The 15,420-nt window shown below is 44.6% G+C and overlaps 1 protein-coding gene across 5 annotated transcripts in view; it reads left to right on the forward strand.

The window, feature by feature from the left end:
- Positions 1–4,818: 4,818 nt before the first annotated feature.
- Positions 4,819–15,420, forward strand: part of ANO8 (anoctamin 8) — a 131,764-nt gene continuing 121,162 nt past the window's right edge. For 3 of the 5 annotated variants that reach the window (XM_089670845.1, XM_089670846.1, XM_089670848.1), the window contains exon 1: positions 4,819–5,047. In XM_089670845.1, the coding sequence (XP_089526971.1) occupies positions 4,966–5,047 (82 nt within the window). In that variant the 5' untranslated portion in view covers positions 4,819–4,965. The remainder of the gene's footprint in view (positions 5,048–15,420) is intronic. The other 2 variants (XM_089670849.1, XM_089670850.1) reach the window with 2 other exon arrangements.

Here is a 15,420-nt window from a genome sequence, read left to right on the forward strand (position 1 = left end):
ACAAGGGATGCTGTTCATTGTTCCTTCTGATAGCCATAAAAGTGATAAAAAAAAAGTTAAAGAGAAGTGTAAAAATACAAAAATCTAAATATAATAAATAATGTGAAAAAAAGTTAAAGCACCCCAGTACCTCCTGTACATGTGCACAAAGGCAATCGCATACACAGGTCGTGCATGCATATGTAAATGGTGTTGGAGCCACATGTAAGGTATTGAAATTAACATTATAGCGAGAGCAATAATTCTAGCTCCAGACCTCCTGTGTAACTCTAAACCTGTAAAGGCTTTTGAGTGCCGGTTCACACTAATGCGGTGCGAATGTGATGCAGTTTCACAGTGCAGTATCACAGAGCAATTTTGTCTGTGACGGGTGCCAATTGAATCTAAGGGGACTAGGCATAGCAAGAGATTAAATTTGCACCACACATGTACTAAACTCGCACAGGACATGCGAATCTATGCTTTACAGATCGCATCTGATCCGCATAGAATTTGCATCAGTGTGAACAGGCACTCAAGCGTCGCCAATGGAGATTTTTAGGTACAGTATTTTGGTGCCATTCCACGCATATGCAATTTTAAAGTGTGACATGTTAGGTATCTAATTACTCGTCATCAGGGGTGGACTGACAACTCATGGGGCCCCTGTGTTCTTGCCCACACTCAAACAACACCCAAAAAAGCCTATGAAAGGTACCAAGGGCATCTCATGGGCCCCCTACCAACCCCGGGCCTTCGCGCAGTGCCCGAGTGCCTAAAAGGTCAGTCCACCCCTGCTCGTCATAACATCATCTTTTATGTTTCTAGAACAACCGGGTATTCCATTGTGTCTTTGTGCACTAAAATGCAGTAAAGTGTACTTTTTTCCATAAAATTTGAGTTTGAAAAACCCCTGTGGGACCTAAAAAATTGCATCACCTACTATTTATTTTTTAGGGCCTCTGCTTAAAAAATATATCATGTTTGGGGGTTCTAAGTCATTTTGTAGCCACAAAAATGCTGATGTTTACATGTAGGACAGGAATATCAGAATTGGCCTGGGTTAACCACTTCCCTACCACCTTATAGCAGTACTACTGCCACAGGGCGGCAGGGCTGCGCAAAATCACATATATATGCAAATTTGCATCTCCGGGTAGGGAGCACACGTGTGCTGCCTTACCCACGCTGCCATTGGCGGCTACATATGTCTGGAGACCGGAGATTCCCAGCCAGCACCTGGCCATCCCCGATTATCACTGACGGGAGAGACGTGTGTGTAAACAATACAGGTCTCTTTCCTGCCAGAAGTAATATGCTGCTGTGTATTTCTCTGCACAACAGAGAAATACACAGCAGCATGTTTCCCTAGTAACACACAGCACACAGTAAAAATGCACACAGTTAACTTTTTGATCGCCCCAGAGGTTAACCCCTTCCTGCCCAGTGTCATTAGTGCAGTGCTTTTATTAGCACTGATCACTGTATTGGTGTCACTGTGATGTCAGTGGCAGTTAGTCTAGATCAGCAATGGGCAAACTACGGCCCGCGGGCCGTATATGGCCCGGCAGACCTTTTAATCCGGCCCGCGGAGCTAGGCTCCCGCTAGGCTCCTCTCACAGTCCACCCTGAAGACCGGTGTAGCATGAAAATCTGTCTCCTATGAGGATCTGTCCCCCTCGACGTATCTGCGCATGTGCCGGAGATCGCCGATCGGCTGCTAATGCCTGAAACTGGCACATGCGCAGATACGTCGAGGGGGACAGATCCTCATAGGAGACAGATTTTCATGCTACACCGGAACGGTGCGGGACACGGCGAGAGGAACGCGCGGAGCAAAGGTAAGTGAATTGACACAGGGGGGACTTGGGGACTTAATATGGGGGATGAATTAATATGGGGGATGAATTACTATAGGGTGGATGAATTACTATATGGGGGATGAATTACTATATGGGGGATGAATTACTATGGGGGATGAATTACTATATGGGGGATGAATTACTATGGGGGATTAATTACTATATGGGGGATGAATTACTATGGGGGATTAATTACTATGGGGGATGAATTACTATATGGGGGATGAATTACTATATGGGGGATGAATTACTATATGGGGGATTAATTACTATGGGGGATTAATTACTATGGGGGATGAATTACTATGGGGGATGAATTACTATATGGGGGATGAATTACTATGGGGGATGAATTACTATGGGGGATGAATTACTATATGGGGGACGAATTACTATATGGGGGATGAATTACTATGGGGGATGAATTACTATGGGGGATGAATTACTATATGGGGGATGAATTACTATGGGGGATGAATTACTATATGGGGGATTAATTACTATGCTTACTATGGGGGAATATTACTATACTTACTATGGATGACACATACACATCATTCATCTACTCTTGGTCCGGCCCCCGGGTCCAATATATGAACCCATTGCGGCCCTCAAGTCAAAAAGTTTGCCCACCCCTGGTCTAGATTCACACCTATGCAGGTTGTATTTGAGGCATTTCTGCATTGCATTTTGCGGTTTTGTCGCATTTTTAATGCGTTTTGCGTTTTTTTCCATTTTTTTTCTTGTTGCTAGGCAGATTTAAAACACAAAATGCATCAAAAAATGTGGCAAAAACGCAGTAAAAGTGCAATACATGCTTTCAGCAGCGTTCCTATTGAAGTCTTTAGAACTAAAAATTCAACGTTTTGCATTCGGGTAGGTTCACACTATAGAAATGCAGTCTAGATGCATTCCGGATGCATTTTTACATGTGCTTTTTATACATTCCAGTTAATTATTCCCCTCTTTTTCTTCAATCTAAATAGGGACATGTGCGTTCTAGGTGCATTCCAGTGCATTTCAGTGAGTTTTTTATGCATTTTACCGCAGTTCTGTGCAGAAAAAATGCAGCATGTTCTACTTTTTTTCTGCAACTGGAACACACTGGAACTGCAAGCACTGGTGGGAATATGACACTGACAACCATATAACCTACTTTCTGTGCTTTTGAATGCAGAAAAAAAGCAACTGAAATGCATGTAGTGTGAACTGGCCCTTCAAAAAAGTCCCTCACCGTTTCCAAAAAATGCATCGGATGAAAACGCAGAGATGTGAATCTGCCCCATAGGAAACCATGTTAAGCCCCCGGTCACATTGGGTGCGATTTGGCATGCGATTTGCATGCCAGGCGACTTGCAAATCATGTGTCAAGTCTCACCCTATTGTCCACTATTAGAATGGTCATATTGGTGCGGTTCCAACTTGGTCGGATCCACACCGATTTCAAAAGTAGTGCATGCACTACTTTTGTTGCAATTTGCATGGACATCTGTTGTCAGATGTCTTGCAAATTGCAAGGAAATCGGCAGGTCACCCAATTCTGAAATCGTTCGACTTCACTGTAAGCCACCAGTCCGATCCATTATGCTGCCCAATCCGCAGATCCGATCCATCCTGCAGGGATCGTCGGCTTGTGGCCTATATGGGGTTAACTGATCTATCCACGAAAAAGGTAAGTTTTAAAGCAAGCCGACGATCCCCGCAGGATGGATCGGATCTGTGGATTGGGGAGCGTAATGAATCAGATTCTGATCCATTATGTTCAATCCACGGGCGGACTGACAACACATGGGGCCCCCGGGCAGTAGGGGATCATGGGGCCCCTGTGGCCTTGCCCATACTCAAAAAAGCCTATGAAAAAGGTACCAGGGGCATCTCATGGGGCCCCCTACTGACCCCGGGCCCTCGGGCAGTACCCGAGTTTCCAAATGGTCAGTCTGCCCCTGGCTCAATCTGTAGATCCGATCTATCCTGTGGGGATCGTCAGCTTACTTTAAAACTTACCTTTTCGTGGAGCTTGTGGAGAGATCAGTTAACCCCGTATAGGTTGCAAGCCGACGATCCCCGCTGGATGGATCGGATCTGCGGATTGGGGAGCATAATGGATCAGAGTCCGATCCATTATCCTCAATCCGTAGATCCGATCCATCCTGCAGGGATCGTCAGCTTACTTTAAAACTTACTTTTTCGTGGAGCGGGTCCGTTGTTACCCCGTGCAATAGGTGCTCACCCCCCGCACCTGCCTAGGGACACCCCTGTTTAGGGGTTCTATTTTTTTTTTTTATTAGCCAAAAAAAATGCTGATTTTTACATGTAGGAGAGGAATAACTGAATTTGCCTGGTCAATTATAGAGCACTTTTTCCATAAAATCTGTGTTTGAAAAACCCCCTGGGACCTAGAAAATTGCATCACCCAACATTTATTTTAGGGCCTCTGCTTAAAAAAAATATATCATGTTTGGGCAGGGGCGGACTGACAACTCATGGGGCCCCCAGGCAATAGGGGATCATGGGGCCCGTGTCCTTGGCCAAACTCAAAAAAGCCTATGAAAAAGGTACCAGGGGCATCTCATGGGGCCCCCTACTGCCCCCGGGCCCTCGGGCAGTGCCCGAGTTTCCAAATGGTAAATCCGCCTGTGTTTCTAAGTTATTTATTTTCTAGGCAAAAAAATACTGATTTGTACATGTATGAGAGGAATATATATATATTGGCCTGGGTTAATTAAAGGAAATTCTCCGTGCAAAAAAAAAAAGAAACCTAAAAATGTTTCCAGTTGTATGAAGCGAATGTGTAGCAAATGTCAGTCACTATAGGCTGCACTTTCCTCACAGATATAATGGGTAGTAATAAACAGTGCGAACTTTCCGTGTGCACTAAGAGGAGGGATAGAGAGCATACATCATCCCTCTGAGGTAATAAAAAAAAAAAAAAAACAAGCCAGAGAAGACGGTGGTGGCGGCATATGAAGGAGGAAGTGAGGAAGGCGGGCGGGCCCTGGAAGCGAAATATCCACCGTGTGGAGGCTCCTCGCTGCCTGAGTGTCCCTTTGTCCCTCCTCTCTCCGCACAGCCCCAATGACAGCGGGGACCTCCGGACCCATGCCATCCTGATCCCGGCCCCAGCATGCCGGAGCCAGAGCCGGACAGAAGCAGGAAAGGCCAGGCGGAGGGTGACAAGACAGAGCATGGCACGGCTGGGGTCCTGGGTAAGGCTGGTGCCAGCTTACAATAAACACTACAAATAAAGGGGGGGGGGGGGGCACAGCACAGGGTGACACATAGGAGGCTCGGGGAAGGGGGTGACACCATGTGTGCGGACTGACTGGCTCTCTGCAGTCTTTGTGTGCACCTTGTGATCAGCCAGCTGGGGATGGACGACCTGGTGGTGGCAGCTGTCACATCTGACATTGCAGAGCCCCTACCTACCTCGTGCTTCCTCCTGGATGCCTCTAGCAGGCATGCTTTGTGCACTTTACACAATGTGTACTGCATCACATGAGGGATGAGGATGACACCAGGAGGGGAGATGCTTGCTGTCAACATGCATGGCTCATGTAGGATGGTGGATTGGACATTGGCTGCTGCTGGATGCTCCCATCACTTTGTGTATAGGGGAAGCAGATCTCCGCTGCTGCAGTGGATGAGGTGTGCATTGTGTTTAGGCTACAGGACCCCCCCCCTCCCTCAATCTGCCTTCTCTCTGCATGGAGTGTGTATACTACTACCTGTCCGCCACCAAATAACCAGACTGCCCATATGGATGTCTGCGTACTAGTCCATAGTACAGTATTACCCCTTGCTAGGCTTTTGTCTAATGACATGGCACTTCAGTGGACTGATCTCCAGTCATTGATTTATTACATTCAGCCACTGCCTACACCGATCTATTATTTGGGATCCAGTCACTCTGAAAGCAGTATTAAACCCGAAAGCAAACATTTCTTATATTGCAGTGCATTCATTCTTAGATGTGATGGCTGCATTAGTTTCCTTTTTTTAAGTGTTATTAAACCCACAACAGTAAAATCAGCCTGTATATGCAGTAAAGTACGGGTGTCAAACTGGCGACCCGCCAGCTGTTGCCAAACTACAAGTCCCATGAGGCATTGCAAGATTGACAGTTACAAGCATGACTCCCAAAGGCAGAGGCATGATGGGACTTGTAGTTTCTCAACAGCTGCAGTTTGACTCCCCTGGTTTAGAGGGTGTGTCCTTTCCCTCCACTCAGGTCTCAGATTACACTCAGCTCCCTGCTGTATGCTGTGCCCTGTGTAACTTCTCTTCCCATGCCTTTTACTGCTAAGAAATAGCCTGTGTGTTTTAGAATGCTGTAGAGAAGAGATGGTTGCAGATAAACAGGTACAATGAAGGAGAATTGCTTCATCTATGTGTATCACCTGAGGCTTGTAATTACAGTGGAAGGGTTTAGGACCACCTAAAAAAAAAAAAAAAAAAGGAGTGGTCATGGCATCAGGACCACAGCATTGGACAAGAGATGTGGGTGCTGTTACTAGCGACAACTCTGCATTGTTGATTTACAAGCATGACTCCCAAAGGCAGAAGCATGATGGGACTTGTAGTTTCGCAGCAGCTGGAGGGCCGCCAGTTTGACACCCCTGCAGTAAAACATGCTTGTTATACTCACTGATGAACTCAAGGGGTTAATCCTCCACATTTGTGTAAAGAGGCTGTTTGATCCTATCTTCTCTGATCCTCCCCTTTTTTAACTGTCCCCAACCCGTCTACTGATAGTAAAGAACCTTGGGGGCAAGCTGCACATGCTCAGCTTGGTGTGTATTGCTAGAGATTTTTTTTCTTGGGCGAGTGCATGTGATCCGCATAGGACCAGTCAGTGCTGTCCAGACAGAGGGTCAGCGGTTTTGCAGCCTAATAGGACAATCAGGGGAGAATGAAAACTCCTCCTACAAGCTTTAACCAGTGCTCTGCTGGACACTGATAGAAGTCACAAGACTGCTATAACTGCTGATGAGAAAAGGTATTTAGCTGTTTATATTTACTAAAATAATTGCATTTCCATGTTCTGTGTACTGTGGGAGACCGGGTATAGTTTAATGCAGGGACCTGGGTTTAGTAACACTAAGCTTTATTTCTTCTATTTTCATCTGGTGATCCATCCAGCAAGTTTGTTTTCAGAAGCACAAGCTCTCCATCATCATGTGCACATGGATGAGACAAACCATTTAACACTGGCAGGGGTGGTTAAAATGATAAGCTTTAATTTATTTATGTATTCCAGTGGTCTCTAAACTGTGGCCCGCAGGCCAAATGCGTTCCTTTGCTTACTGTTTTCTGGCCCTTCAGTCACCTATTCGTCCACTGATATGAGGAGCTAATCATCCCACTGACACCAACAGCAGGGCAACAATTTCTGACACCAACAATGGTGCACTATTCTTTCCACTGCCACCAATAATGGAGCACTATTCCTTCAACTGACCCCACTGATGGAGCACTATTCCTTCCACTAACCCCAATGATGGAGCACTATTTCTTCCACTGACACCAATGATGGGGCACTATTCCTTCCACTGACACCAATGATGGGGCACTATTCCTTCCACTGACACCAGTGATGGGGCACTATTCCTTCCACTGACACAGCTGATGGGGCACTATTCCTCCCACTGATACCAATGATGAAGCACTATTCCTTCCACTGACACCAATGATGGAGCACTATTCCTTCCACTGACACCAATGATGGGGCACTAATCCTCCCACTGACACCTATGATGGAGCACTATTCCTTCCACTAACCCCAATGATGGAGCACTATTCCTTCCACTGACACCAATGATGGGGCACTATTCCTCCCACTGACACCAATGATGGAGCACTATTCCTTCCACTGATCCCAGTGATGAAGCACTATTTCTTGCAGTGACACTAATGATGGAGCACTATTTCTTGCAGTGACACCAATGATGGAGCACTATTTCTTGCAGTGACACCAATGATGGAGCACTATTCCTTCCACTGACACCAATGATGGGGCACTATTCCTTCCACTAACCCCAATGATGAAGCACTATTCCTTCCACTGACACCAATGATGGGGCACTATTCCTCCCACTGACACCAATGATGGGGCACTATTCCTCCCACTGACGCCAATGATGGGGCACTATTCCTTCCACTAACCCCAATGATGAAGCACTATTCCTTCCACTGACACCAATGATGGGGCACTATTCCTTCCACTAACCCCAATGATGGAGCACTATTCCTTCCACTAACCCCAATGATTTAGCACTATTCCTTCCACTGACACCAATGACGGGGCACTATTCCTTCCACTGACACCAATGATGGAGCACTATGCCTTCCACTGACACCAATGATGGAGCGCTACTCCTCCCACTGATACCAATGATGGGGCACTATGCCTTCCACTGACACCAATGATGGAGCGCTACTCCTCCCACTGATACCAATGATGGAGCACTATTCCTTCCACTGACCCCAATGATGGAGCACTATTCCTCCCACTGACACCAATAATGGAGCACTATTCCTCCCACTGACACCAATGATGGAGCACTATTCCTTCCACTGACACCAATGATGGGGCACTATTCCTCCCACTGACACCAATGATGGAGCACTATTCCTCCCACTGACACCAATGATGGAGCACTATTCCTTCCACTGACACCAATGATGGGGCACTATTCCTCCCACTGACACCAATGATGGAGCACTATCCCTCCCACTGACACCAATGATGGGGCACTGTTCCTTCCACTGACAGGCCAAATGCGTTCCTTTGCTTACTGTTTTCTGGCCCTTCAGTCACCGTTTCTTCCACTGACACCAATGCTGGGGCACTGTTCCTTCCACTGACACCAATGATGGGGCACTGTTCCTTCCACTGACACCAATGATGGGGCACTGTTCCTTCCACTGACACCAATGATGGAGCACTGTTCCTTCCACTGACACCAATGACGGGGCACTATTCCTTCCACTGACACCAACGATGGGACACAATTTTCCCTGCATGAAACACAGGTACAGCAGTTCATTCAAATGAATGGGTTGCCTTGCCTGCGCAGTTGAGACTTGCAGATCCACAATAATGTGAACCAGGCCTCATTCAGGAAGTGTGTTACTGGCCAGATCACTAGGTGAAAACAAAGGGAAAAGGTTTAAAAAAACAACTAATGCAGCCATTACATCTAATGAATGGTAAGCTGCAATACAGTACATTTTGGTTTTGTTATTAATGCTTTTTTAAATGTTTCTAGGTTTTTTTTTTTCTTTGTAAGGTTTATGCACAGGGCTGTATAGTAAGCTTGAAATATTTAGAATAATGTGCAGTTAGGGAACATCCTTTAAGTGGGCTTTAATGTTCCAGGAGAGGGGGGGGGCTACACGGCACACATTTTATATCAAATGACCGCTATAATTAGTCACATGATCAGGATCAGGAGCGCAGTCAATGGACATACAGAGCCACACTTAGGAGCGCAGTGAATGGACATACAGAGCCACACTCAGGAATGCATCTGCTTTGGTGCCCCCATAGCAAGCTGCTTGCTGCAAGGGCACCTGACAGGAGGGAGGGGCCAGGATCACCAGCCGGGGGACCCGAGAAGAGGAGGATCCAGGCTGCTCTGTGCAAAACCATTGCATGGAACAGGTAAGTATAGACATGTTTGTTTAATAAAAAAGTCTTTAGTATCACTTTAAAGTGTTACTAAACCCAGGACCCTGCATTCACTATATCTGGTCTCCCACAGTACACACAACATGGAAATGCAATTATTTTAGTAAATATTAACTGCTAAATACCTTTTCTCATCAGCAGTTAGAGCAGTCTTGTGACTTCTATCAGTGTAGGCCGAGCACTGGTTAATCTTGTAGAAGGAGTTTTCATTCTCCTCTGTCTGTCCTATAAGACTGCCTCTGCCTGGTCCTCTGTCTGGATTGTGCTGATTGACCTTGTACTTATTACATGCACCCTCCCAAAGAAAAAAATTAATCTAGCAATACACACCAAACTGAGCATGTGCAGAGTGCCTCTTAGGGCTCTGTACTATAAAGCAGATGGATTGGAGACAGTGGAAGGGAGGATCAAAGAAGACCTAATCAAACAGCCTTTTTACACAATGCAAAGGATTAACCCCTTAGGTTCCACAGTGAGTATAACAAGCATGCTTTACTGCATATACAGACTGATTTTACTGTTGTGGGTTCAGTAACACTAGCAATTAGGGCCAGTGCAAATTGTAGCATCAGGAATCTTCTAATTCCTGCTGTGGCTGTGAGCAGCTAGGTGCGGCCATCAGCCCTGTTTACTATAATGACAGGTCACCTTTCAATCACAGCTATTCATGACAAGCATACTTTATTGCATATACAGACTGATTTTACTGTTGTGGGTTTAATAACACTTTAAAGACAAAACTCTGCATGGCAAGATGCAGTGATCTTCAATTAGCCTCCTAAAGCAGGAAGTTGTTTGGTATGTGTATTGTATGTTGAAAAAACCAGAAACTAGTCTCAGTACATGTTTATCAGTATATCGGGGTCTATTTATAAATACAATTTGTTTAGCCATTTGTTCAGTGACTCTGCAGCACATTTATTTGGTTCACATTGGGCAAAAACTAATGTTCTTTAGGCTGTTTTATTATTATTAGGTTATTATTGTTGCACTGATTGAATGTTTTATTATGGACAGTAGTAAAATACTGCATTATGACCACTAGATAGAGCGGAAGAGCATAGGAAATACGTACATATTTGGAACATACTAGAGAATGCTAGAGGGAATTAACAGCTGTAATTGGCTTCATTTAGTACTCTTGTCATGAAAGAAATATCAGGTATGTAATTGTTGGCCTTCCCTGAAAATGCTGTTTGCCTGGTTGTGTTTGACTCACAGACCCAGAACAAGTATACAACACACGGGTGTCAAAAAGGTGTCACAATTCTGTATCTCTTTATTACTTGTGTGTTAGGGCTCGTTCACACTTGATAGTTTTACCAACTCTTGCCAAATGCCCCTATAGCGTTTGGCAAGCGTTGGTCCGGCGTTTGCAGAACGTTTTTTAACTGACACCAATGATGGGGCACTGTTCCTTCCACTGACACCAATGATGGGGCACTGTTCCTTCCACTGACACCAACGATGGGACACAATTCCTCCCTCTGACACGAATGATGGAGCATTTTATATCCCCTTAATCCCACTTTTACAGTAGTAGAAACCTCCCACTCTGGATGGATTCAGAGTAACACAGCTTCATGAAAAAAGTACTCCCCATGCGGGGTTAAAGCAAAAAGGTGCCCATAGTGTGATAAAGTTTGAATAAAGCGAATTTTATTTGAAAGAACAAAGGATTGGGGAGTACTTTTTTCCGGAAGCTGTGTTACTCCGAATCCATCCAGAGTGGGAGGTTTCTACTACTGTAAAAGCAACACCCATACATCCCTTAAGGGGAACTCTGTATCGGAGCCTAAATTGTTGTGATCCTGGACCTGCTTGATCTAGAGAGGGACACTCTTCCAAGGGCTGAACCAGATGTACACTTCCAGTGACACCAGGGATTAATATTCATACACTGCACTGTACCAAGTGTAGTTTCCGGTGAGTGAGCATTTCTTCCATTCTTTATTGAGGAACATCCACTGATCGGGAATTACTGAGGACTATTAATTTAAAGCGCTGCACTATTTCTTTGATACTATATATTGAGGTTTTACTGGTTGCCTTGAGTGTACAGCTGCTGAACGGATTAGCGCTCACTTTTTTACTCTGTTTACCATGCTTGTTATACTCACTGTGGAACCTAAGGGGTTAATCCTCTGCAATGTGTAAAAAGGCTGGTTGATCCTGTATTCTCTCATCCTCCCTTTCTTTTACTCTCCTCAATCCATCTACCATAGTACAGAGCAGCAGTGGCAAGTCTGTACATGCTCTATTTGGTGTGTATTGCTAGAGGTTTTCACAGAGCCAATCAGTGCTGTCCAGTCAGAGGGCCAGGGGTCATGCAGCCTCATAGGACAGTCAGAGGAGAATGAAAACTCCTCCTACAAGGTTAACCAGTGTTCTGCTGGACATTGATAGAAGTCACACGACTACTATATACTGCTAATGAGATAAGGCATTTAGCAGTTTATATTTACTAAACTAATTGCATTTCCATGTTGTGTGTGCTGTGGGAGACCAGATATAGTGAATGCAGGGCCCTGGGTTTAGTAACACTAGTTTAAGCGATGTTATTTCTTGCTTTTTTCTTGTTCATTCAACCTTGGATTATGTGTTGAGGAAGAGAGCTTTGTATTTCCTATGACAATGACAGGTACACACTGCTTTAAAAAGTATGTTGGGAATTCTGGAAAATGTTCCTGAAATACTTCCCACACTTGTGCCTGGCTATGATTGTTGTAGATTTGTATGGATGTATTTGGGTTCACCTCCTCACTGCCTATTTTAACCCGCAAAATGGCAACCCGCCATGGTCAGGTGGCACTAGTAACACCCACCAAATGCATCATGCTGGTTTGGAAAATGTTCTTGAAATACTTCCCACACTTGTGACTAGCTATGATTGTTGTAGGTTTGGATGGAGGTATTGGATGGATGTATTGGGGGTCGCCTGCTCACTGCCTGTTTTAACCCGCAAAATGACAACCCGCCATGGTCAGGTGGCACTAGTAACACCCACCAAATGCAACATGCTGTTTAATTATTGCGGCAGTTGTACAGCCCTCAGTAGCTGTGCTTAGCTGAGCAGTCGGGGATGGTAAAACCATGGCACAACCAACTGCTTTTACTGCCCCCTGATTGGCCATGTGAATTTAATTATATTTGCATTGTATGGGGGTTGCATTTACCTACAGTATGTTGTGCAGCCGTTAGTTGATTCTCGCCATAATGTATTTATTGAAATCTTAATCATTTTTTGCAAATTTAACCTCTAAAAATGTTTTTTTTTAATTTATTTATTTATTTTTATCCCCGACCTTTCCCAACTCAACAAAGGTTTACATGCTATCATTCACTGTAGCTGATACCCAACACTGTTTGTTTTTCATGCTGGTGGGCAGGCAGTTCGGGTAAAGCAAGGTGTCTTCTGTTTCATGCTGGAGTCGTCTCTGTACATGATGTCCTCTCACACACAGAGCAATACATCAGTTTTGCTGGTTATAAATACATTTTGTATCTTTAGTGTGTTTTAAAGCTAGGAGATGAAGATGGTTGGCTTTAAAGCTCCAGATAACGCCGACAGTCTTTTTTTTTTTTTTTTTTTTTTTCATAGCACCTTACAGTTTAATGTGCATGAAGCTGAATTCCAGGCAAACTGCCAAATGTACTGTACAGTTCAATTACATATATGTAAGAGGTTCTACCTGCCATACAATGTGTATTTCTGGCCCTAACCGCAGCACAGCCAGCTTGGAAACCTGACTTTCTCTGCTGCAGGTAAGGAGGTCAACTTGGTCTCGTCCCTGTCCCCTGAGAGCAACTGATTTGCTTCCTGTGCTGCTTCTTTCAGTCTGAGCTCTGCTCTATAGGGCTCAATTCAGGGACCTTAATTAGTTGCTTTGTAAACTATACATAGGGGCCAATTAATAAAGAACCTGTTGTACAATGTGAACTGTAGATGTTTGCAGGACAATTTTCCATTTGTATTACATGGCAAAAATCTTGTTTTAAATTAAAATGTAACTGGTGAATCTTGTTTGCTAGTGCAATCTCTGTTTTGTTGTATGCTGATTGGTGAACCTTGTTTGAATTTAATTATTAGAACCTGTCATTGTATGGGGGGATATTACTTGACAACAATGGGTGAATTTTCTGAAAATGCAGGGTGAAGGGGACGAATTCTCTGAAAATGATCATTTTAAAAGTCATTTTCAGAAAATTTCAAACAAAATTCACTAATTAGAGATTCCAATAACCGCATTCGCTTTCAGAGGCGGTTAACACGAGAATGTGGTGCAATAAAGGTGCGTAAGGGTGTGCCATGTTCAAAATGCACTTTGCGAATGGCTGCGGGTGCAAATGTAATGATAATGGCACCCCAAACGCAGATTGTATGGTACCGCAGTACCATGCGATTTGGTGCTGCGCATTTTTTAAAAGTAGTGCATGCACTACTTTTTCCACATTCAATTGAATGAGCTAAAAATTACACCACAAGGGAGCGTGCAGGAATTGCACAGGGCGTGTACTGCGTGCTGCGGAACTAAACCGTTCTATCTGTTTTTGGCCAAAGACATTGCCATCTTAGCCTCTGATCTTCAACTGCCATGATTCTGCACATGTGATCAGTTATAACACCAGCCATTTCATTGTTTGACATTTTGGTGAATAGCACAAGCAAATCCCTACTGTCAGAATACAATACCACAGCGGGAAGGATTCCCTTATTCACCTTGAATGTGTGGATAGGGGGGAATTGAGGCATTTGCTGCATAATGTATGGGCTGCCTAAATTTCACACATTTTTTCTCCATTTGATATCCAGGGATAATAGTATTACCCAGTGCCCCACAGCACACACTTGCAGGTAATAGACCTTCACAGAGCCTGGGCCCACAACAAATGGACAGATGGGGCCGTGTCATGATCCGATATAAAGGACGACTGTTGCCAGCACTTCTGAGGGGAATTATAAACCTCATCAGATATATTGATGACATCATGTCCGAGTGTTGTCTCACAAATATACAGTACCAACATAAATTAAAATAGAAGACTGCAGGAAAGAAAATTAATAGCCACTGCTACTGGAACAGACACAATATTGGCACCGGTGCCTGAAGCAGCATGGAAAAAGAATGGAGCCTCCATACAATATGTGGAAGCCAAAGGCTTTCCTAGTGTGATGGAATATCATTTCCAAAGCCAACATCCCAACGATCCTAGTAAAATAACAGGGAAGCTATAAGCTTTCTAATTGGTAACCAACCCTATGTAATTAGAAAATATGTGTCTCAAAGTAATGGAACACCAGTAAGGAATGGTGAGCACTGGTATTGTCCCCTTAAAGTAAATCTGCTCCCTTACAGTGCGGCTCCCCAAGTACTGCAGGGGTTAGGGGCCACAAAAAGCAGTTTTACTTACCCAGTCATCCTCTCCCCCGGCATCCAGCACTCTCTTCGCATTCCCTGAACTCTGGCAGTGGACTGTCCGCATCATAACATAGGCTATGGGCTCTGCATTGGATTTGATGACATTAGATGGTCTGTGACCTCTGGAATGTAGGGAAGAACAGGCTGCAGAGACCAGTCTTATAACCAGGAAGAGCCTGCAGTGGAGAAGGATCAAGTATGAAAAAGGTCTTTTTGTGTCCTTCTGGACCTGAATGATCATCTAACCCTTGCAGTGCAGGGACAGCCCCACTGCAAGGGCAGATTTTTGTTTTCTTTGGAGATCAGCTTTAAAGTGGATGTAAAGCCTGAAGGTTTTTTATAAATTAATTCATTTTATGCAGGAAGGTAAAAACCTTCAGTATGCAGCTCCCCTTGAACCTCCCTCCCCCCCAATACTTATCTGAGCCCAATCCAGTGATGTACATGAGAGCAGCTGTTTTCCTGGCTC

Source organism: Staurois parvus, unplaced genomic scaffold (genome assembly GCF_062004578.1).
Source record: "Staurois parvus isolate SC_StPar_1 unplaced genomic scaffold, SC_StPar_1.0 ptg000096l, whole genome shotgun sequence".
NCBI classification, from domain to species: domain Eukaryota; kingdom Metazoa; phylum Chordata; class Amphibia; order Anura; family Ranidae; genus Staurois; species Staurois parvus.